This window comes from Heloderma suspectum, chromosome 5 (genome assembly GCF_057233095.1).
Source record: "Heloderma suspectum isolate Gila_16-S chromosome 5, 16-S_ref, whole genome shotgun sequence".
NCBI classification, from domain to species: domain Eukaryota; kingdom Metazoa; phylum Chordata; class Lepidosauria; order Squamata; family Helodermatidae; genus Heloderma; species Heloderma suspectum.
This window is the reverse complement of record NC_139462.1, coordinates 17,682,781-17,707,401: the sequence shown is the minus strand read 5'-3', so window position 1 is coordinate 17,707,401 and position 24,621 is coordinate 17,682,781. Positions and strand designations below refer to the sequence as shown.

Here is a 24,621-nt window from a genome sequence, read left to right as displayed (position 1 = left end):
CATGAATCACAGGGCAGCCTCCCCTAACCTGGTGCCCTCCAGATGTGTTGGACTGCAACTCCCATCATCTCCAGCCAGCAAAGACAGCAAATGATGGGAGTTGCAGTCCAACACATCTGGAGGGCAACAGGTTGGGGAAGGCTGTCTTAGGGGGACCTTCTAGCATTTCCTCGTGGAATTTAATTTCCAGGTCCTGGGGTACCACGGCTCTAAAAAAGCTAACAGTGAGTGCCCAGCTTCCAGAGCACTGTTGCTACTTTGCATGAAGGCTTTATATGACGTTCTGGACTGCAGGCTTGCCCTCATGGGTATATATGGCCTGTCTTTTCTGGGCTAAATTGACCCAGTGCAGCACAGCTCATGGATGCATCTTGGCCCAGTTGCATGTCACCAGCGCCAATTTAAGATGAGCATCTTTGCTCAACAGCAAACAACTGCCTGTGATTTCAGCCTTCTGATATTTTCCTCGCTATAAAATTGGCTTCTGGTAGGAGAGTATGAGGCCCTACCAAGACTGCAATCCAATGTATAGCATATTAATACAGTCCATTTTATATCACCCTGCTCAGTGCTTTTTACAGTTCTGTCGGGTAATGGACTACATGAAATAACTGCGCCCCCAGCCCAAGGGTGAAACACACACTGTACCCTTTGAAAAAGCTCCTTTGTAGTCCATCTCTGCCATCGACATTTCTGATGTGGTGGGGTCCATCAGAAACACTTTCTCATTATTGCAGAGCTGAAACTCAGTGTTCAGGGAATATACAACAGGAACTGGCCGGTTAGTTTGCTGAAAGGCAATTGGGATCAAAAATCTAAATGGGGAAGAAAGGAAATAAAGAGAAAGAGGGCCAATGAAACAACTTCAAAATCAGGACAGAGTGGCAGTCACACCTTTCCTCCTGGATTGATCTGATCCATCCCCACTCCCTGCAACTCCACACTAGCCTCTGTTAATTTGGCCACTTAATCACCTGGGCTGTGCTCCACTTTGGCCCAAATCCTGAATCCCGAAGCAGATTGGGGTGATTTGGGCCAAAGCAGTCTAGGTCCGGAGCGAGTTGGGTGCAGCCTGAAGCTGGCTGGACTGCTCCGAAGCGTTTCGGGCTGCTTTGGCCCAATCCAGACAACTGTGTGAGCCCCCTGCTCTTTACCTAGACCCATGGGGAGTGCCCACAGCCCTCACTGTCTTGGAGGAAGGCGATTCTTCCAGTAAGTAACTAGTGTACTGATTGCGGCCGTAAACGGGCCATTCGTGCTTGTAATATTGCGTAGATGGCCCCTTCACAGCCGCTATCTACACATCATTCACTTATCAGAAGAAGAAGAGTCACCATTTCGAAAGAAAAGGGAGACTCCCTCCAAGATGGTGATGGCTGCAGGCGCTCCCCACGGGCCCAGGTAAGGAGAAGCAGGGGGCTCACATGGCTGGGTGCGAGGTGGGTGCGGGTGGGCAGGGCCACTTCGGCTGTCCAGAGCTCACTTCGGATACGGAGTCCAAAGTGGGTTGGCCAGCTCCAGATCAGCCCAAGGCGGGTTGGGGCCAATCCAGAAGCTCCAAATTAGCCTCCAGAGCAGGTTGGGTGGGGTCCCTGCACAGCCCTATTAATCACCTGATTTTGATCATCTTGAGCTATATGGCGCCACCCTTTCTACATGTTCTGTTACGGTCTAAGGCAGCCTTCATTAACCTGGTGCCCTTCAGATGCTTTGGACTACAGTCCCCATCATTCCTGACCACTGGCCATGCTGGCTGCGGCTGATGGAGCTGTAGCCCCAAACATCTGGAAGGTGCAGGTTGGGGAGGGTGATCTATGGTCTGCAAAACTGTCCAGCTCAGCCTCAGGGTTCCCCCCTTATGGAAGGCAGATGCTGGGGGCGGGTTACAGGCAGGGATTGCAGGTGGTACAGGAATACCTCCACTGGCCTTATTGAGAGATGCACACTGTGCAGAAAACAATGCACACTTTTATTCAGTTATAAGTATGCACATACATTTTTATTTATAAGTATTAACCTTATTTATTTATTTATATTTATCCTGCCTCATCACACATAAGGTAGCCTACAACACCAAAACTGAAAACAATACAATAAAATAGGAACGGCGATAACAAGCTGTAAAAACCAGAATGTCTCTGTGTTTCTGGCACAAGCTTGGATCTCAGTTTGGAGTACACAAGTCATTTTTTTTTAGACTTCATATCACTGTACATTTGTGTGTGGTCGGTTCATCTGCATGTCTTCATGTCTTCCTGGGGACCTTTCCAACGGAGTGGTTCTTGGCTCTTAAGATTTCTGTGAATGGGTCTTCTGTCAGGGTAGGTTGCTTGAGGAACACTTGATCAAAGCCTTCAACTTGCTAATAATCCTAGTAAAGTGGCTCCTTTTAAAAGGAGATTAACTCTGACAAAGGCTAAGGAAACATCCAAAGACTCCTTCTATAAGGGGACATGTCTTTCTTCCTCCCCCTTTGCCCTCTTTCTCTGTCTGGGGATGAGCCCATCGAGCTGTGTATCTGTGAAGAAGTCTGCAGTTTTGGGGGTGAGACTGAAAGAGACTCACAGAGACCTGAGTGTTTTTCTGCAAGAGCCTATGGGACTGGTGGGCCCAAAATAAATAATGTATAAATAAACTATTGCAAAATTGCCAGTCAATCTCTAGTAACCTTGTTCCAAGGAAACCAAATCTTGGGTAAAGGTTGGAATCCCTGGAGTCCTCACCAATTAGAAAATTGGGGTGTGCGCTTCTAACAATATTAACATTATATGTTTGATCTTGCATGAAGCAGCCATGAAAACCAACCCAGAAAACAATAGTTAGCAAACAGCCCAGGCTTGCTAATATATTTTTGTCTTGAGCAAGAATGTACACATCCTATCTTGGCCAAATCATCTTTAAATTATATGACAGCTTTAAAGTCATAAAGTTCCTTCTCAGTGGCAACTTCTGCATTCAATGGTGTTCCAAGAAATGTCTCTGTTCCTTAGGGCACAATCTTATGCATGTTTAGCCAGAAAAAAAAGTGTAAATATACATAGGATTGCACCCTTAAATAGTAGTTTCACTTCCTCTACATATGATGCAGTAGCTTTTTAGGGAGCAATCCTATCAGGATAGGTGGCTGCCACTGAACTTTGAAGTGACCTCCTATCTAATGCAGGGTGGGCGGAGCGCGGAGGGGATCTTCTCCTCTGTGCTCCACCCAACCTGCACTCATGACTAGATGGCCAATTTCGGCTATCTAGCCGTGGGACTTTGGAGAGGGGGGTGGGGGGAGGCGGTACGATGCATAGGAAGCGTCATACTGGCACTTCCGCATTCCCCGCCCCTCCCACTCCTGGGAGGCCCACTTTTGTCCCGCTCCATGCTGCTCAGTTGAGCGCGGAGCCTGGGGACGATCCATGCTGCCAGAAGGCAGCGGAGGAGGGGCAGGGAGGCGGTTTTCTGGGAACCAACCTCGAAGTGTGGCTCCGAGGTTGGTTCCCAGAAACTGAACAATCCTATGGCCATCTAGCTGCTGTCTAGTGGCCATAGGATTGCGCCCTTAATTAACAACTGGAATACTCTCTCTTCAGCAGGCAGCAAAATCTTATTTATTTTATTTACTGCATTATATCCCACTTGTCTCCCAAACATGCTCACATCAATTAAAAATAAGGAGAGACAGGCCCTGCTATCAGGCTTATAAACTAAAATGACAAGACACAAGGGAAGGGAATTGAAGTAGTGACACCCACCGATTTGGATGGCTTTAAAAGGGGGTTAGACAACTTCCTGGAGAAGGCTATCAATGGCTATTAGTTCTGATGGCTATGTGCTGCCTCCAGTATCAGAGGCAGTTATGCCTAGGTACACCAGTTGCTGGGAAACATGGGTGGGAGGGTGTTGTTGCACTCATGTCCTGCTCGTGGGTTTCCTGTGGGCAGCTGGTTGGCAACTCTGTGAACAGAACACTAGACTAGTTGGTCCCTTGATGTGATCCAGCATGGCTTTTCTTATGTTCTTATGGGAGTAGGCGGAAAGGAAGTGGAAGGACATTGGTTTTTCAAGGCTAGAATAAAGCTATGAGCTATATGGGGGCATTGAAATGTATTACAGGCCAGGCTGATTTTCCCTCGCTTGAATGATTTTGTTATTCCTTAGGCCAACAGACGGGGCCAGAGAATTCTTTCCCCCTCACTTGGTCCCAGGGCAACTGATTGTTGCAGCTGAATGTTCTTTCTGGCAGGGAGGGGGAAGTGAGTTCCCTGCTACTGCTCCTTCTCTGGCCAATAGATGGGCCAGGTTAGTCTCCCCCTTGGCTTGACGTTATTCCTGGGATCAGCCTCCCAGTGGGCCCAGGTCCGCTGGCTGATGGCAGAAACCAAAGCGTGCTTCCCTTCTGCTCTCCAGTCCCAGGGAAATAATTCAATACCACCTCCACCTTAAGTAAACTTTGGTCGTAAGAGAAAATAGATCTTGTGTGTTTGATAGAAACCACACAGAAGCCAGAAGGATCCTGACAGGCAAACTAGAAATGTTGGATTGTTTAGGTCAGGCACAGAAGAGCCAGGTTGGGAAATCACAGGCCTTCAAGATTAAATAGCCAGTGGAGGGCCACATTGGAGAGCCAGCATAGTGTAGTGGTGAGAGTGCTGGACTGGGACTCAGGAGATCCGGGTTCTAGTCCCCCACTTGACCATGAAGTTCACTGGGTGACTTTGGGCCAGTCACTGGCTCTCCACCTAACCCACCTCACAGGGTTACTGTGAGGACAAAATGGAGAGGAGGACCATGTAAGCTGCCTTGGGTTCCTCACAAGAGGAAAAAAGGCAGGATATAAATGTAATACTAAGAATGATAAGAATGATAATGATAGTAATAAATATAATATGAATATATGGAAAACAATATAAATTCAGATCCATACTCCTACAGATGCTATGCATGACATTATGACCAAGCATATCACAAGTTTGCCCCCTACATGTCTGTACTGTTTTGCAGTCCCTGCCATTCTGCTAGGCCACGGGGCAAGCAACCTTGTGTCCTCAAGATGTTTTGAACTACCACTCTCATAAGCCCCAGCCAGCATGACCAATGGTCAGGGATGAGACATGTAGTTCAAAACATCTGGAGGGCATCGAGTTGCCTAGGCTTTCTTCCCCATTCCCCTCTTTTTGCCGTAAGTGATTGTATGCTCAGACTTTCTAATGCAGGCCTCCCACAATATAGTTAGAAAAGTAATAATATTTATTCATTTATTACTGACATTTTTATAGTGCCGTATTTGCTAAAAAGCCATCAAAGCAGTGCACAACAACTTATAACAAGAAAACTGTAACACAATAAAAACAAGAACAATAAAAACAAGAACAATAAAAACAAGAACATTAAAACAGTAAAACATTAAAACAACTAGATAATTTAAAAGGCTAAATTAAAAAGAGGTGTCCTCACACCCTTTCTAAAAGCCAAAAGAGTGGGGGCCAATCGTACTTCCTGTGGGAGCGCATACACTGGAGAAAACCCTTTTGCATGGTCCCAGCAAATAGGCCATGGTGTCCCCAAGAGGGCCTCACCTGCAGGTTCATACTGAGACAGTCCTACAATTCCCAGCATTCCCCAGCTCGCCATGCTGGCTGGGGAATGCTGCAAGTTGTAGGCCTTTTTTCTGTCTAAAGATGCACAGGATTGCGCTTTAAAGGTTAAAACCAACACCTTGAATTGAATTGGATTGCGCTTTAAAGGTTAAAACCAACACCTTGAAACCAACAGAGAGCAACTGTCAACCAGTTTTTCCCCTGTAGAAAGGTAAGCCATGCCTCCTTCCATTCCATTGTGTGATCTCCGACTGGACTTTCTAGGCATGAATAAAGAGTTAACAACCAGCAGCATTGCCCTTCTGGGAAAAAGGCCTTCATCTGGAAACATCCACTGTCACGATTCTGAATTCTTAACAACTTTTTCTCCTTCCCCTCACCTTTTCGAATTGACTGCTGCATACCAATGGTGTCAAGCATCTGCCATGTCTTTGGAAATAATCCAAAGAAGCACTTAGAGGGCTGTTTGAAGCACAGCACAAAGGAAAGGCTGTGATCCCAAGATCACAGCTTTAAGCTTCCTGTTACCCTGCACAGTGCTGGCTTTTTAGGAGCCGATTGGGACTGACAGCCAGCTGCCTTCAAGGAAACATTGTCAAAGGCTTTGTTTAGCCTGAGCCAAACGACAGTACAAGGAACAGGACAATATATCCTTTTGAAGCAGAAGCAGGGAAAAGAACATTATATATCTCAGGAACCATAATGTTCTTGAGTCTTGAAAAGAAGGATTTATGGATTTTTGGTCAGCCCCCCCCCCCCCCAGCCCTTTGTTCCAGTCATTTTTTTTAATGAACAAACAAACAGAGGTTTGCTTTTTACATTCGTAATTTGTTATTACCTGAACAAACAAAAGGTCCCCTATTCAAATAAGAATATCTGGAAACATGCGGTTCAGTCATGAAATAGAGCTGCCTAGGAGGCCATGAGATCCTCTTTCTTCAAGCTTTTTGTTTAAAGTAACCTTTTTGTGGTTTATTATAAACTAGCAAAACGGTTAAGATTGGGGGCAGGCAGCTGTGTGCGGAGGAGGGCTTGTATTTGCTAAGAAACTTTGAGGGTGCCGTGCATTTTGAAGTGGAGGCTGGCTGGTTCTGACTGAAACCTGGAGCGGATTCACCGCCCCACTGACATCGGAGCTGCCAGCCTCCACTGGTGCTTTGCGCATAATGGGTTGTTGACCACCTCCCCACCGCACCTACCCCACACGTCCCTTGTGAGCGGTGACTGAGCCAACTGTTGTCTGCAAAGGAAAGGGGTTCACCTGGGGACACTGATGCGCTTGCAGCTAGGTTTGTTCCCTGCCCCAGATAACCTCAGTCATGGAGATCCAAACCCACCCCAATCTGCTCTGGAAGACCTGTTTCTTGGTCACAGTGGGAAATTTTGTATGTATGGAAAGATGTGTAGGTTCCTCTTTCTTCTTTACATTTCTTTCTTTTTTCACCTTTACTCCCACATTGACCTGCCCGGTGGAGGCTGGTGGCTCTGACTTGGGTGGGGCTCTGAATCCATTCTGGGTTTCAGTCAGAACCAGCCAGAACTCTGAAGGAGTATCCAAAGTGCTGAGCCTATTTTGAGGACAGGGTTCAGCACCTCGGATAGCCCCTTGAGAAGTCTGTCTGGTTCTGACTAAAACACGGAATGGATTCATAGTCCCACTGAATGCGGAGTTTCTAGGGCCATCTAGAATTCCCCTCTGCACTGAAATCCATAGGAATTATACATGCTTACCATTATCTGGATGATCTATAGCAGCACTTGGTTCAACACTTTGTATAGCTCCTTTAGAGTTTTGGCCAGTTCTGACTGAAACCCAGAATGGATTCAAAGCCCCACCCAAGTCAGAGCCACCAGCCTCCACTGAACCTGGCCATTCACTGAGATGTACTGATCAGGGCCTCCCGGTTGTCCCATTGCCTGCCTGCACAGGTACATCTGATAGCAACTGGGGTAGAGCCTTTTCTGTTGTGGCCCCCTGCCTTTGGAATTCTCTCCCCCCTGCAATGCTACAGGTGCCCTCACTGAAAGTGTTTAGGCAGCTGTTGAAAACTTACCTATATATTCAGGCATTTGCTGATTTTAATACCTAAATGAGTAGGTTGTTGTTTTTATCATAGTATTTTATTTTTATTGTTGCTTTAATGCATTTTGCATACCACCCTGTGATTTGATAACAGGCAATACATAATTATTTTAAGTATTAATAAATAATTATAATAATAGAGTCATAGAGTCATAGAATCATAGAATAGTAGGGCTGGAAGGGGCCTAGAAGACCATCGAGTTCAACCCCTTGCTAAGTGCAGGAATCCAAGTCAGAGCATCCCTGACAGATGGCTGTCCAGCCTTGTCTTGGATGCCTCCAGTGTGGGAGAGCCCACCACCTCCCTAGGGAATTGGTTCCATTGTCGTATTGCTCTCACAGTCAGGAAGTTTCTCCTGATGTTCAGCCGGAATCTGGCTTCCTGTAACTTGAGCCCATTATTCCGTGTCCTGCACTCTGGGATGACCAAGAAGAGATCCTGGCCTTCCTCTCTGTGACAACCTTTCTGGTACTTGAAGAGTGCTATCCTATCTCCCCTCAGTCTTCTCTTCTCAAGGATAAACATGCCCAGTTCTTTCAGTCTCTCCCCATAGGGCTTTGTTTCCAGTCCCCTGATCTTCGTTGCCCTCCTCTGAACCCTCTCCAGTTTGTCTGCATCCTTCTTAAAGTGTGGTGCCCAGAACTGGACACAGTACTCCAGATGAGGCCTAAGCACTGCTGAGTAGAGGGGAACGAGTACTTCACATGATTTGGAAGCTATATTTCTATTCATACATAGTGATGAATATTCCCAGGCATGGCATATCAAGCTATGAATAAGATAAAAATCTCCTTACTTTTCTGGAGCGTGAGCAGTGCAGGGTAAAGGTTTGTCTCCTGGATCAACCCATGATTGTGTGGGCTGCACTGTACATGGAATTAAGTAGATGGTGTATTCTCCTGAGTAGTCCTTCCTGGAAACAGAGAGGAGGCACCGTAGTAACTGTATTGATTTGCATGCTATTTATATCCTAAAGACCTTTGCTTATGGGACAAAACAGCTGCTACTTTAAGAGGAAGGTTGGCCGAGTAAAACACAAACACAGAAACAGAACAGACTTCTGGGTTAAGGACTAACAATTTGCTGGAAGCCATCTGAACCCCAGACAGGCTAGAGCAGGTCATGTGGCAAATCCTGAACTCTAGAACATCCAGGTGGAGCTTGGTTCTGTCATCAGAGCAACTTAGAATGCCTTTGAACTTGACAGAAGGATGCACAAGTGACTTGCACATCTTCTTTCAATATTTATGGGTGATGTGGTAAAATGGTGACTCCACTGTGGACAGATACATCACCTAACTGAGCATCTAGAGGAGAACCTTTGTAATGGGACAATCTCTTCGGCCATGGAACAGATTGCCGCAGGAGGTGGTGAGCTATCCTTTGCTGGAGTTACTTCAGCTGAGGCTGGATGGCCACTTATCCAGGATGCTGGAATTGCATCCTGTATTGAGCAGGATCCTGCACTGAGCAGGGAATTGGACCAGATGACCTCCAACAGCCTTTGCAACTCTAGGATTCCATGAATGGGGATCCATGTCCACATCTGCCCTTGCTTTTCTCCTGCAGGCTTCCCACCACACTTTAAAAGATCTTTGCCCTCAGATCCCTAATAACTTGCAAAGCTTGCCCTGTTTCACTTCCTCCAGTCTCCTAGTGCTGGGCACATCCTGCTTCAGCATTCCTCCACCTCCAGCTCTACACTTTTCTGCCTACCAGAACGGAGGGTCGCCCTCACGTTCCCCTGAGCTGCCTCCGACAGGGACTTCAATGGCAACTCATCACAGCTTTCCTTCTTACCTGCTGTATGAGCTGGTTGCTCTCCAGAGCTGATAAGGGGAGTCAAAAGTCTGGCCGCTCCATAAAAGCTGCAGGCCAAACTCGATCCCTCCCAGGTGATCTGGAGTCATGATGAAAGATTTCGCATCTGGCAAGGTGTGGTGTTCCATCACAAAGTGTCCTGTGCAGATAGGAAACAAACATGTCAATAACAAGAAGACCACATGGCCAATGGTCATGCATGCTGGGAGTTGTAGTCCAAAACATCTGGAGGGCACCAGGTTGGGGAAAGCTGGTCTACCTACCTACCTACCTACTCCTCCTGACCACTGACCGCGGTGGCTGTGGCTGATGGGAATTGAAGTCCAAAACATCTGGAGGGCACAGACATGCATAATCTCAGCAATATATACAGCAGTATTCCCCATCGTAGTGCCCTCCAGATGTTGGACTAGAAGGTTGACTTACAGTATTATCAAGGCAACCACCTTCTTCTGCTCCCCAGTATCTGGTACTCAAGAGATATACATCCTTTGAACATAGGATATCAATCCAGAACGAGCTGGAAACCCACCCAACCAGAATCTGGGCTTGTGCTATAGTTTCTGGCAAGAGCCGAAGCATTTGCAGTGTGGACCCAAGACCAGCCACTTTCGGGGGGGGTGGGTGTTCTGGGCCTGCTCTGGAAATAAATGGGAGGTTGGTCTAGCACAGCCCAGGATGTCTTAGGCTGCGCTGCACCAAACCCCAAATCTTCCACCGCAATGGAAGAGCAGCAATATCAGGACATCGGCCCTGAATTACAAGGAACATAAATAAAGAAGGATCCATAAAAGGAAGGCAGTCATTACCCTTTGAGCTCTGCACTTTGGCACACCAGCAATATGGAGACTGCATTGTTCCTATATTCAGAATCGTCATATTCAGAATCGTTCCAGGATTTAGCCTAACCCAGGGCTTATCAGAATGTAGCCTCTGGGCCATCTGTGAATATCAGGGCTTAACCCTGGACCAAGTGAAAGAATGCTAAAGAGGAATGCCTCTGAGCATGTGTAAAGCACCTTCCTTCCACCATGGAAAAACCAGAACCAGTGTCTGTGCACATCTGGGCTTAGCCCAGGGATTCCAGGGCAGAAACTGTGGCCTTCTCTCAAAGAGGCTTCACCCCAGCACCTGTCCTTGTAGAAATCAAGAGCTGGTTACCTCTGAACTTGGCATGGGTCTTGAATTCAATGACCAGCCGGCCATCCTCTCGGATGTAAATCCTTATGATCTGCAGCCTGGCAGAAAGGACACTGTCTGTCTGAATACCTGCAGGACACCACAAAAGCCACCAGAGGAGAGGACAAAAGCAGGGGATTAAGCAGCATTAATCCATTTGCACCAGCCCTCTTGTCACAATCCGGCTGCAGCCAGGAGAGAGAATCTGTGGTCGCTAAACTAGCTTTAAATTTGTCATGCTGATTAACTGGTTGTCTTGTTATCAGCAGGTTCCCTCCCTCCACTTTGCTATCTTTGATTCTGATGAAGTTCACTTTCTTAAAATTTAGGCTGCAGTCCTAAACCCACTTACTAGTGAGCAAGCCCTACTGAACACAGTGACTTCTGGATAATCATGCATAGGATGGCACAGCTAGTTTACTAGGTTTATATCTAGGATATAGAGAGCCAGTGTGGTGTAGTGATTAGAGAGACTGGGACTCGGGAGATCTGGGTTCAAGTCCCCACTCTGCCATGAAGCTCACTGGGAGACTCTGGGCCAGTCACTGACTCTCAGCCTAACCTACCTCACAGGGTTGTAGCGAGGATAAAATGGAGAGGCAGAGAACTGTGTAGACTGCTTTAGGCTCCTTGGGGGGAAAGTGGGATATAAATGCAACAAACAAACAAATAAAATATCCTGCATGGAGATTTTTTGGTAGCAAAACGGAGTTCCCAGGCAGTCGCTCATCCAGGCCTTTGACCAGACCCAGATCTGCTTAGTATCTCAGGATTGCTACATCATGTTCCTTCAGATTATTGCTACCAGGGAAAAAAAACTGGCCACCTACCTGTCCTCCAGAGAACAGTGTCATAAAAGAAGGAAAATTCCATCTCAGTGTGATGTTCCAGAGAGGCCCATCCTCTAGGGGCGGTCACGTAAATGTAGGAGACATAAAGTGGGACGTGGACTGTCAGGAAGGACTGAGCCGAATCTCGGACCTATCAACAGATGCAGAGAGAAAACACTTACGTTTTTACATTACTGCCCTGCCCTTAAGCCCTTTCGACACATATGTAGAGTTGGGGAACAGAGGGAAAGTGAATTGCTCAAGGCCACACAAGTCGGTGACAAGGCGAGACTTGGTTCCGCATCTTGCTGGTGGATTTCAGCCATTTTGTGAGCTGAAGCCCATATAGTCTGATTAGTGTTTCCAGTGGAGGCTGGTGGCTCCGATTTCGGTGGGGCTGTGAATCCATTCTGGGTTTCAGTCAGTCCCAGGTAGCACTCTAAAGAAGTTATCTAAGCTGCTGAACCTACATTTGGGGCTAGGGTTCAGCACCTTGGATAGATGCTTTAGAGCTCTGGCTGGTTCTGACTGAAACCCAGCATAGATTCACAGCCCCTCCGAAATCGGAGCCACCAGCCTCCCCTGATTGTTTCTCTTACAGTGCAATCCTGCATGTGTCTACTCAGAAGTAAGCCTGACAGCGTTCAGTGGGGCTCACTCCCAGGGAAGTGCATGTAGGGTTGCAGCTGCAGTGTTTCCTACTGAATCCATGAACCTCAAGAGGAGATTTTCCCCGACTGAAAGTTAACTGAATCGTCCCCAAGTGCAGAGCATTACCTGGAAGTCAGCTGTGACTGACCCTCCACAGACGTCAATCAATTCTGTCATGTCGTAGTAAGCGTCAAAAGTCCAGATGCAGCTCTTCAGGTTGAGATGTTTGTAAAGCTGGATGGTCTTTGGCTCTCTCACGCTGGGATCAAACTGGTACGGCCGATCATAGCCAGGCCCCAGAACAATGCTATTGTAGGTCACTTCATCTAAGAATCCAGCTTCTAGGATGGAAGCAAGGGGAATACACAGAGATTTTTTCTATGTTGCACTGAAGGATCATCGGATCTGCTGCTGAAATACACCTACCTCATGCTTAAACAAGCAGATAAATACTAATGTTTACAGTGGGTAGCATCCAATGTTACTCCTACACAGAGTAGACTTAAATTAGTCACAACTAATGACTGCCATTCATTTCAATGGGTCTATTCTATGTAAGACTGGACACTACTCAGTGAGTGTCAGGACCAAACTGCCCCACTGAATGCACAGAAAAGGGGTGGGCCACTTTTTTTTTTGACTGAGGTCTGCATTCCCTCATGGGGAATATGTTGGGGGCTGCATTTTTGTGGTGGGTAGGGCCAAAGCCAGTGGTGGGTGGGGCCAGAGCCCAAAGTGAGTAGGTCACCCCTTTTCACTTTCTGCCACCCTCTTCTCTCCCCCCCCCCCTTTTCCTTCTCTCCCTCTTCCTTCCCACGCAGCAGGCTGCCAGGCAAGGGACAGATTGCTCTTGCCAGAGGTCTGAACTCTATTGCACATAGAAGGCTTCAGATATTAGGCTGAGGGGATTGGACTCGATGGCCTTGTAGGCCCCTTCCAACCCTGCTATTCTATGAAATGAAATTAAGCCAAGGACTGCAACATAGCAGAGTGTAGAACATTGTCCCAACCTCCAGTTCTGCAGGAAGCATCAAGGGCTCCTGCATACCTCTCCAGGAACTGGCTGCTTTGTGTTTTCCATCACCCTTGGCTTGTCACTGATAATTCAAAATCCTAGGCCCAATCTTCCTATCCTGCTGAGAAGAAGGGTCTATTGCAGTTATGGGGCACACCTCACAGTTGTCTAGCAGTTGGTATGACTGGGCCACAAGCGGAAGTAGCATTTGCTAGGGGGTAAGAGGGAAAGTGTGGGGAGAAGGAGCCACACCAAGGGAATCTGGACAGGGATGGATTATTCGTTAGGCCCCTTAACAGGTCCCCCATGCATCTTCCCAGTAACATTTTGGAAAAGAAACATCTGATGTGACATCATTTTCAGTTTTTAGTTAACAGCTGGAGTTTGTATTTTCAAAAATGGAGGATCAACACTTGTCTGCTGCTTTCTTGTTCCCAGTGGTCCTAGGGGCACTGAAACCATCACAGCCGAATTTGAACGTCGGTAGACCCTTCTCCTCCTCCTCCTCCATATCACCTTAAGAATCTGCCTATCCAGGCATCCTAACTGCAACATCAAGTCAGCCTTTCCTCCTACTCCTAATTCTCCCCCCCCCAAACCCCCCCAAACCTGTTTTTATAACTTCTTGCCTGATGAAGACATCTGCAGATCTTAAAAAATTGTACATTTTTGTGATCTTTGAATTGGTCAAATTAAGGTATTACACTAATAGGGATTTTGGAATTTTTCTTATGGCCAATATGCTACCTTTGCTTATTATGTTCAGGGTTTCCATCCCACTTCCCCAGCTCACGAGGCTGCTGTTTACAGGGACATGTTAAACGCAGTGTCATGTCATGTCACATCATGCATTTATTTCTTAAAACATTACCAGGGATACGTATTTAGGGGGTGGGATGTGGGTTGGATGCAATATCACTTATCTGCTGTAAACTACACAACAGAGCCCAAACCAAGTCAGAGTCTCTGATAGGTTTAAGTCATTAGAAAGTTCTTTAATTTGGGGAGGAGGGGTGGTCTACATTTTAAAAAACTAGAACCCCTGTAGTCCAGGGGTGGGGAACCTGTGGACTAGGAGCCCAATCTGGCCCACGGAGGTTCCCCATGCAGTCCGTGGAAGTTCCCTCCCAGGCCTCGCCCCCCTCTCTCCCAGAGCTATAGAAAGACGGCTTCTATTAGCACTGGGACAGACAATCCTGCTGTTTTCTCCGTCCAGTGCCTTTCTCTAGCACTCAGAGGGACTGTTGTTTCTCTCTGCAGAGAGTGGCAGGAACTCTTTTCTCCATGCACAGACAAGCACAGAGCGATGGCTCCATGCCTTTCTCTGGATGGAGAAAGGGGTGGTTATTTTCTCCATGCAGAGAGAGGCAGGGGCAAATGGTCTGTGCTTCTCTCTATATACAGAGAAAGGGGCCCTATGATGTCAGGGGGAGGGGCTTGGGTGGGAGGGAAGGGGCTTCAGGAGGGGTTAACAAGCTACCTCAGAACCCTACAACAGCTCACGGGTTCTGGGTGGTTTGTTAACCACAGCAACAAGCCACCCTCAGCAGGTTTGCATAACGTAGCAAGCTGTGCCAGTGAAGGTAATTATGCAAATGCCCCCAGCATATGAACAGCTTGCTCAGTGAGGGAAATAAGCCACCATGACTTATTTCCCCACTGTGATTGTGTGAACCCAGTCAAAATCTTTCAACAGTTGAAGCTGTTGTTTAACAGCTTAATCTATGTTAAGCGGCCTTGAGTATGAATTTTTGCTTAAGAACAGAAGAAGTGCCTTTCTGGATCAAGCCAAGATCCACCCAGGCCAGCACCGTTCGCAAGCATCCCAGCAACCAGCAGGCATGTGGTGGTCCACCAAAAATTGGTCAGTGGTCCAACAAGCAGAACACGATCTGCTCTTGGACAGCCCTCGCCCTAACGAATCAGCACACAGCTCCCTAACGAATGTGTGCTCTCCTTGGCTTTCTAATAAAGGACATGTTTACAGTTCTCTGCTGCTGAGGAAATAACAGCTGCTGCTTTATCATATAACAAAGGAACAGGAGCCTTAATCCCACAATGGAGAGAAGACTTTTAAAATGATTCAGCGAGAGAAGCTGGAAGCTCACGTGTGTGGAACTGCCACCCTTTCACCAGTGAGGGTGGGCTGTGCGTTTGGGAAGGACTGCCTTTGCTCGCCTGCATCGATGTGCAAATGCTATGGGTTATTTGAGATGTGGTGCTCAAGGGGATCTCAGAATGGCTTTCCTTACGTCCATTTATCCAGCCAGCGGTGCATTGAAAGCTGGCCTTTGGGGCAGAAGTCCAGGTCCCATTCGGCAGAACAAGCAGGAGCTTCCCCAAATCAGGACTGGCCCTACCATTAGGCAGGGTGAGGCAGTCGCTTCAGGTGGCAGATGCAGGGAGGCAGCAGCAAGGTGTTCGAGGAGAGAGCTGTGTGCCATGCAGCCTACTCAGCAGCCCCTATGTTAGCCTGCTACCTTCAAATTCGTGGAGAATGCTGTCTCATCATTAGTGGTGAAGACAAGATTCATCTGCTAGTCCAGTCAGCTTTTGTACATGGAATGGGAGGGGACGCCATTTTGTCCTTTGCCTCAGGCAGCAAAATGTCTTGGGCCAGCCCTGCCCCAAATGCAAAAGGGCTGACTTGCCACATTTTGAATCTCAGGATGTAATACACATTACCATCTAAAGAGGTCCCCCCATCCCTCCGAAAGACTATTAAGTCTAGAGTCTAACATTACCTCACTGGGCCTCTCTACAGGGGTCAGAGAGAGAAATGGCTGATGAATGAGTCTGTGCATTGGGCTGCAGATGCCAATAATTTATCACCTGAGATGCCTTTAAGGTCCTGGATGCTGACTAGGTTGGAACAGACATGTTGGTGCCTGTAGATGGACTCCGACAACAGGAAATGCAGGTTGTGCAGAGGCATGGTGGAGATGAGGGGGAGCATCCCATCCTGGTGTGGAATCTGCACTGAGATGTGGATCCTGGAACATCACAAAGAGGCAGAAATTGAAGCAGGGAGGCAGGGGGGTACCTTGGACAAAAGGCACACATGTTGCAAGAATATAATGAAGTGGGAATTAGGCTCTGATTCAGAAGATGGAACATTTGAACACAAGCTTTTGCTTAAACTGGATTAATCTTACTGGACTGATGCTCTTCAGGCCGAGGGCTCCAAAAGTGGAGCCCTCCGCCCCTCCATGGCCCTGCTGGAAGAGCCAAGCAAGGTGGGTGGAATGACGGAGGCGTTTTTGCCTCCGGTATCACTTTAAGAATCATTTCCAGCTAGACAGCTGCCTTACTTTGCCGTGGGTGAGATGGGCGAAGGAGAGGCTTGTGATCTAGCAGATCCACATCTCTCCTCTCCAACCACTGCCATGCCCCTTTCCCTCCCTCCCTGACCCCCTTTCTGAGGTTGGAACAGCACCCTCAGAGCAGGTGCTCCTGCAGAGTTTGTGCAGCAGCCAGGAGGGGTGAGGTGGGAAATCAGTACCAGCAACAATAGCAGTCATATAATGAGAAGGCCAAGGTCAAATAATATGTTTTCAAGGCCTTAAAAGTCTGCAATGATGGCAGCTTGTTCCAGAGGTGTGGGGCCACTGCAGAGAAGGCCTGTTCTCAAGAGGTGATTGACTTCCCAGCCTGTGATGCTTTGAGCACCTCTGGAAAGAGAAGCCCCCCCTTCTCCTGGATGCATGTTTGTTGGCCTGTCAGTTCATGAGCTGGGGAGAGGCATCTAGCAGAGAAGCTTATAAGATCCAATCGGCAGGCTTTGTGCTTTGGTCTCACTCCAAGGGGCAATGTGCACACTACCAGCTTGGAGAACTTTTGCCGGTCATAGGAGAATGACTTCTTGTGCTCTGCTGGGTGGCCCCAGGGTACAAACGGTGTCATAGAGAACTGCTTTGTCAACTGAAGAGAGGTGAGCTTTCTTTGCATATATATTCTGCATCTACTTTCTATGGATAAACTGTCATCCTTTTGCACAAGTGGCTTTGTTTCATCTTGGTAATCTACAAGTATCTATTTTGACTGGACCTTGACAGAATGAGAACCCCAGATCAATACAACTAGCTAGTTACATCTCATTTTTTTTACTTTCTCTCTCTTTTGTTTTCTTATGAAAGTCAACGGGGAGCAGAATTTCCCTGAGCCCACCCATTCAGGCTCGGTGTCCCCTGGCCCCCTAACCTGTTGGGGTGTTCCTTGTGTTTGACATCCAGGTACTTCAAAGTGGCAATGAATGACTGTGCTTGGAAGCCCCGGGCTGTTCCGGCTACCACGGGTGTGTGGCAGATGGCGCTGTCCGTCCCTACAGTGACTATATTGCTTCTCAGTGGGGTGCCTGCATGGCCGGCCTTATCCACAGCTTTGGCCACACAACGCACGTGGAATCGCCGGCTGAAGTAAATGCTGTCCAACACCTGGGAAGAACAAAGGGGGGCGGGGGAAAAGAGATGGATTCTGGGTGGCAGTGCCAGGTTTCTTGGGCAAGACACCCTCCACCGTCCCTCTCCCTCAGTGAGTCTACCTTCCATCACCCTTGTCGACAGTGCCAAGTTTCCTGGGCAAGAAACCCTCCACGGTCCCTCTCCCTCAGTGAGTCTACCTTCGACCACCCTTGCCCCCAGCCGCTCTTGCTCCTCATCCTCTTCCTTACCATTGCTCCCACGTGCTTGCTTGACAGGCAGAGAGCCAGAGAGCAAGCAGGCCGTGGCACGTTCTGCTCCTCCTTCCTTCTCACCACCACCATTGTCTGGGCCAGAGCGAGAAGCAGGTGAACAAGAAGGTTGCGGTGGAGAAGAGGAGGACCGAGTCCAGGGGGCTCTTGTCAGTGGGCCCTTGCTGCAGCGTGGCCCCCAGCAAGTGCCCAACCATGCCTACCCTCGACCTCGGCCCTGCTGGGTGTGGCACGAACACCAATGTTGCACAATGGCCTTAATTTCTTATTTTACTTATCTATTATATTAATGAAAACAGATTGCCTTTCTGGCTGCTGATACTCAAGGAGACTTAATAAAATCACCAACGTATTAAAAACAAGCATAAAAATATACATGGAGACAGATCCGAGAAGCAGCAGACACCTAGCTAGCCCTCTGGGGAGGTGCTGTAGCTCAGTGGAAGTTCTCAGGGTCTACTCCAGTGGAAAAGACCACGGGTTGCAGGCCAGGGAAAGAAACCCTGCCTGAGATCTTGGAGGGCTGTTGACAGTCAAAGGAGACAATACTGGGCTGGATGGAGCAATGATCTAACTCAGAATAAGGCAGCATGCCCCAGAAAAGCTTCAGTTAACATTTAGCAGCATGCCAAAAACCAAGTGGCTCAGAACAGGGGCAGCAGCAGTAGTGGAAGCAGGAAGACTGAGTTGACTGGGAGAGGGGACTCTGAAAGGTATTTGCTCCCTTGTACTCAGTTTTGCCACTTCCACCACCTTTCAGGGAAGCAGATCCGGAAGCCATGTGATACCATTAGCTACATAATTTCACTCCTTTCCATGTGTTTGGCTACTTTTTGCCCTGACATTCTAGTTCACTAGATGCACTTAATGATTTATATAAGAAGGAGCACTTAAACATGCAGCACCCCACCTCCTCCACCCCATCTTGACGTGGTACCTAAAAAAGGACATTGTAGAGCTGGAAAAACTGCAGAAACGGGCAACTAAAATGATCACGGGGCTGGAGCAACTCCCCTATGAGGAAAGGTTACAACAGCTGGGATTGTTTAGCTTGGGAAAAAGATGAATAAAAGGAGATACGATAGAGGCGTACAAAAGCACAGTGTGGAGAAAGTAGATAGGGAGACATTTTTCTCCCTCTCTCATAATACTAGAACCTAATGGGGTCATCCCATGATGCTGATTGGTGGGAGATTCAGCAGTTCTTCACACAGCGCATAGTTAAACTATGGAATTCACTTCCACAAGATGTAGCAATAGCCACCACTTTGGATGGCTTTAAAAGGGGATTGGACAAATTCTTGAAGGAGAAGGCAATCTATGGTTATTAGTCCTGATGGCTCTATGCTACCTCCAGTATTAGAGTCAAGATGCCTATGTACACCAGTTGCTGGGTAACATGGGCAGGAGGATGCCGTTACACTCATGTCCTGCTTGTGGGTTTCCCATGGGCAGCTGGTCAGCCACTGTGGGAACACAATGTTGGACTAGACAGACCCTTGGTCTGATCCAGCATGGCTCTTCTTATGTTCTTATGTACGGTCCATCGAAAGCCACCCCACGTGATTCTGCTGACGTTGTAGCTCAGCAATGTTTCCATACATACCATGTGATTGATGCTGGTGAAAGGAGTGTTGTCCGTAATTGTTTCAAAGGGGGATCTGGCTCCGCTTCCGTCGGTGGGGGTGGCCACCTCCCAGCTGAACTGTATGGAGGACTGGTTGATCCCGGCCTCGCTGCAGCGCTCCTTCGTGACTGAGTACTTGGGGAAGTGAGGATCGCAAGGGGTCACGCAGATCAGTGGGTAGCCTGGAGAGGGGGACTTCTTAGCACCTTGTTTGGTGTCTTCTTCTACATGGTCATACTCCGACAGTGTGACCACCTGCAGGAACACAATGCAAGAGTTGGGGCTCTGGGGAAGGGGCCAACCATAGCTCTTGTACTGTGCAAGACTTGCCCTTACAGCTAATGGCTCATACCTGGTAGCTCTGACTAGGCTGCTATGGGGTTGCATCATCTAGGTACAGGAACTGCAGCACAGAGTCTGAACATTTGAATTCTTGTGGCCTATTAAACCGTTCCTTGCTTATTGGCCTTGAAGCCTTTACATCAGAGGTGTTAATCCGGCCCACCTGGGGCCTAGGGTTCCCCATCTGGCCACACCTCCCTCTTCTGGCCCACCCCTTTCCCCAGGCTGCCAATCATTAGGTGGCTTCCCAGCTCTGGCGCGTTCCCACCCCCAACCCACATTCCAAAAGGCTGAAATGCCGCTCCTAAAGCTCCGTCACTGGGAGCCGTAAGCTAAAACATGCTGGTGTTTTGGCTCAGCCCCTCTTGCCTTTGGCTCCCGCTGACCACTGGAATGTGGCCCCCGAGAGCTTTTCCAAAACTGAATTTGGCCCTCGGGCTGGAAGAGGTTCTCTGCCCCTGCTTTATAAGCTCCCCCAATGTAGCTTTGGGTAGCCAGGGGCTGAATGTCTCTCCTTGGATCACCCCCACATTCGCTGGCAAGTCACCCTTGCCTTTGTCTGCGAGGAATATGTCAGTCAGACAAGTAGGATGGAATCTTTAAGTCAGGGTTCTGCAACTAGGGGCCCCAGGGCTAAATCTGGCCCACAGAGGAAGACCAGCTAGTCCCCCAGTTGCTAAAGAGGTAAGTGTGGAGGGAGCAGTGACTCTGGCAATGGCACTTGGTGGCACTCTGCTTTGGGTGTAGGGATCTGACCTGCTGCCCTCCATTCTGCTCTCAATGGGGCCTTCCCTCAAAACTGGTGGCTGACCAGGGCTCTTCTTAGGACCCTACCTGGCTGCAACGGCAGATACTGTGTTGTAGCTAGAGTCAAGAAGAATTCTGGGGTAATTTATTTATTTTTATTACATTTCTATCCTGCCTTTTTTCCTCTTTAAGGAACCCGAGGCAGAGCACATAATCCTCCTCTTCTCCATTTTATCCTCACAACAACAACCCTGTGAGGTGGGTTGGGCTGAGAGTCTGTGACTGGCCCAAAGTCACCCAGTGGGCTTCCATAGCCGAGTGGAGACTAGAACTTGGATCTCCCAACTCCCAGTCCAGCACTCTAGCCACTACACCACACTGGCTCTGGAGCAGAAGGATATATGATGAAACCTGGTGGGCCAGCCCCAGGAAAAGGTGAATATCACCTCCGTTTCAACACGAAACTCCACACCTGCATGCATGAGAGAACTATCCACCAGCTTGCAGGTTCTTTTCCAGATATGTGGTCCAGAGTCTTGCATTACTTTTTGCTGCGGGCAAGGTCACCACAAGGTGATTTTCACACATTTGTTTTGCAGTGTAATTTATTTTCAATACACCACAACGTGAGCAAGCCGGTGTTTTCCCAAACCAGGCTGACTCTATGCTTTGCACAAAATACTGACCATACAACATAATTGTGGTAAAACCCACACACCTTGGCTTGGGTCTACACCTGCATCAAAATGAGGTGATAGAATCCTGAGATGGCAGAGAGGCCTGTACCACTTCAGGCTGCAGGTGGGCGATATCGGTTGTGAATGACCCTCCATGTAAAAACAACCACAACTCCCTGCAAGTAAAAAGCTAGTACATCAGAGACAAAGGTTCCAGACTACTCTGCTCTCTGCTGTGCTAGTTTTGTACTTACAGAAAGTTTTATTTACACAGGGAATCATTAAAAACACACACACACACACCCAACGCAATCTGAAGTGGTAGAGCTTCAGGTACAGAACCACCTCGTTCTGTTGCATATTTATGACAGGAATATGTCACAGGAAAACGTGGCACATGAGAGCTGATCCTTGGCTGATCATTCAAGCTGAGCTGCTTACAACAGGAGGAGCTGGTAAAATGAGGCTTCCGGCTGCTTCTTGGTCCAGGATGGTCACAACTGTAGTGGTGATTTCTCCCAGGACAGCTTCAACAGGATCATCTGGCCCTAACACCAAAGAAAAGGACTCATGCCACTCCCGGTCTTCATTGGACATAATCTCCACCTTAAAGACAAGGTGGTCCACACCTGCGTGAGCGGAAATGAGAGAGGGTTGAGTCAAACCAACTTGTCATCTGACGGGACTTTTAAGTGCTTCCATAAAGCAACGCAGAGGTCGGACCCAGTCAATCATTGTGATGAAAGCAAACACAGGTTTTATCTTACCCCTTTGGCTCTTGTCATTTGGCCAAGGAGCCTTTAAAAAACAAACAAACATAGAATGCACTCTGATGGATTGCTTGACAGATTTACTAAAAGATGCCATGCGAGGATTAATGGTGCCTGTCTAACTTTAATAAAAATCTATGATCCGAAATATATCTCCCCTATTCCTGCTTGGAAGTGTGTCTGCTTTGATTCTTTATGATAAGCACAGAGCAGCTGGTCTTGTGAGATTGTGCAATAGATTTGATGCTCGGACAAGAGCTGGTAAAACCTGTTCTAGCAGAAAAGCTGCAGATTGGACTTAGGGAAGATCTGGGGCTGTGTACGGCAGTTGGGTTGGGAAGAGGGAGCCTTGGGAGGAAGCTGAGGACAAGGGAGCAAGAGGACAGGATGAGGTAGCTGTGTGCTGGGGAGCAGAGGGGGAAGGAACAGGTTAGGAAGAGGGCCTTTTCTGCTGTGGCACTCCGGTTGTGGAATGAGCTCCCTAGAGAGGTTCGCCTAGCATCTCTTTCCAGGGCCAGGTGAAGACCTCTTTATTTTCCCAGGCATTTTTGTGTTTTAGTCTTTTAGCTCTGCTGTTTTAAATTTGTTACTGTATTTCACTGCTAGGTTCTTGCTGATCTATGACCGTAATAAAATTGATTAGTTGCAGCTAGGTTTTATGCTGGTTGCACTTTTATCCTGTAGTTTTAATGCTTTTATATTTTATATTGTTTTTATGCTGCACTTGTGGTTTTAATTTTTGTGAACCATCCAGACAGCTTCAGCTATTGAGCGGTACGGAAATGAATGAATTAATGAATGAATGAAAGAAAGAAAGAAAGAAAGAAAGAAAGAAAGGTCACAGAGCCTAGAGATAGGTAACAAGGGGTCTGCTCCAGCTGCAGTGAAGCACTGCTAAGTCACATTATTAATCTCCTCACTGAAATTAGCGGGACGTCAAGGAGGCCCACAGGTCAAATTTGACCCTCCGGGGTTCCCCAGATGGCCTCTCCCCTTCCCCTGGCCCTGCCCCCTTTCCCCTGACCACTGGTTGTTTGGTGGCTTCCCAGCTTTTGTGCAGTTTGTTTCCCATTCCCAAAAGTTCAAAGGCCTCTCCTAAGGCTGAGTTCCTGGCAGCAAGAGCTTCGAGCTAAAACATGCTGACATCGTTTGTATTCGGGCCTCGCCCCCTTTTGCCCTTGGCTCTGCCCACCACTTGGATGCAGCCCCCAGAGAACTTCTCTGAAATTGACTTTGGCCCTAGGGCGGAAAGAAGTTTGACACCCCTGCTTTAAGATGTGTAATTCCAATAGGATCACGCTCGATGTGTTCTGCAGGTGGCTGGGAGATGGGCTAGTGACTGAGGGCAGCATCAGGGCCAAGGAGGCAGATGGGAAAGGGTTCAGGGACAGGAAGGGCTTTAAGCTCTTGAGGAGTATGGAGAAGGCTAAATTTCACACACTGATACATCGCAACCAGCAAAATCTTCTATTGTGTATTTGCTGAAATGGCTTGCACGTTTGATTTTATTTATTCTACGTGTATCTCAGTTTGTGCCTCAGCTTTTGGGCATTACCTCTATGGACACCCCTGGCCCCGGTGCCCCAGATGGCATAAACATGATTACTAAGCAACAACTAACATGTTTTCGCCAGTGAAGAATGCCTATTATTATAGATCTGGAGTAGCCTCCTGTTCACTGCATGCACTTTCTGTGCTTTACCAGGGCTAAACTTGAGGACTCGACTCTTTGGATAGTAATCGATGCCAGACTGCGCTGAGCCATCGCGGGTGCTGCAGCGAACTTTGGAGGTCCGGTTCTGGTCCCCTCTCCGGATGACCTTGACGTTCAAGAAAGCAACGCCCTCTGGCCCAGGAGGTTCACGGACTTGGTAGGCAGCTTCTTCAAACTCGATGGTGGGTGCTGGAGACACGGAACAAGGAGGAGAGGAGCCCCATGTCAGCCATTCATCTGTATCCAGATGTGAAGAACACTTTAACTGCAGCTGCAATCCTATGCCCACTTACCTAGGAGTAAGCTTCATGGAAATCAATGGAACTTGCTTCTGAGTGAGCATGAATAGGATTGTGCTGTTAATAGCACAGGTTTTTTTAGAGTGACAAATGTTAGTGTCAAGACACAAGATGAAAGATTACATTCTCCACAGAGTATAGCAGCAACATTTGACAGCCGTGCTAAAATTTAACAGCATTTAAATTATTACACTACGTCAAGTCAGGTTTATTTATATGCCCCTTTCCTGCAATTATTGCACCTCAAGTGGTGTAAAGACCAAGGCTAAGACATCTGGGACATTCCTATACTTAAAATAGTTAGGAAACAAGACAATTAAGTGTGTGTGGGGGGAAAACAAGGCAGAGGTTTATAAAATTAAGTTATGTTGTGAAGACAGGGCTGGCCCAAAACATGTTGCTGCTTGAGGTGAAGGACAAGATGGCGCCATCTCCCCCCCCCTCCAATTCCACATACAGAAGCCAACTACTAGACTGGCAGCTGAATCTTACTTCAGTACAGGAAAGCCAGTGTGGTGTAGTGGTTAGAGTGTTGAATTGGGAGTTGGGAGATCGAGGTTCTAGTCCCCACATGGCCATGAAGCTCGCTG

At 47.9% G+C, this 24,621-nt stretch overlaps 1 protein-coding gene across 1 annotated transcript in view; it reads right to left on the bottom strand.

Moving 5' to 3' along the window:
• Positions 1 to 24,621, bottom strand: part of FRAS1 (Fraser extracellular matrix complex subunit 1) — a 381,912-nt gene that overhangs the window by 11,167 nt on the left and 346,124 nt on the right. Inside the window, exons 60-70 of the mRNA XM_084855428.1 lie at positions 23,721 to 23,921; positions 21,690 to 21,877; positions 19,462 to 19,737; positions 17,366 to 17,598; positions 15,998 to 16,158; positions 12,277 to 12,491; positions 11,500 to 11,650; positions 10,652 to 10,759; positions 9,470 to 9,629; positions 8,466 to 8,582; positions 649 to 815 (exon numbers count right to left, since the gene is read on the bottom strand). Coding sequence (XP_084711554.1) covers positions 649 to 815; positions 8,466 to 8,582; positions 9,470 to 9,629; positions 10,652 to 10,759; positions 11,500 to 11,650; positions 12,277 to 12,491; positions 15,998 to 16,158; positions 17,366 to 17,598; positions 19,462 to 19,737; positions 21,690 to 21,877; positions 23,721 to 23,921 — 1,977 coding nt within the window. The remainder of the gene's footprint in view (positions 1 to 648; positions 816 to 8,465; positions 8,583 to 9,469; positions 9,630 to 10,651; positions 10,760 to 11,499; positions 11,651 to 12,276; positions 12,492 to 15,997; positions 16,159 to 17,365; positions 17,599 to 19,461; positions 19,738 to 21,689; positions 21,878 to 23,720; positions 23,922 to 24,621) is intronic.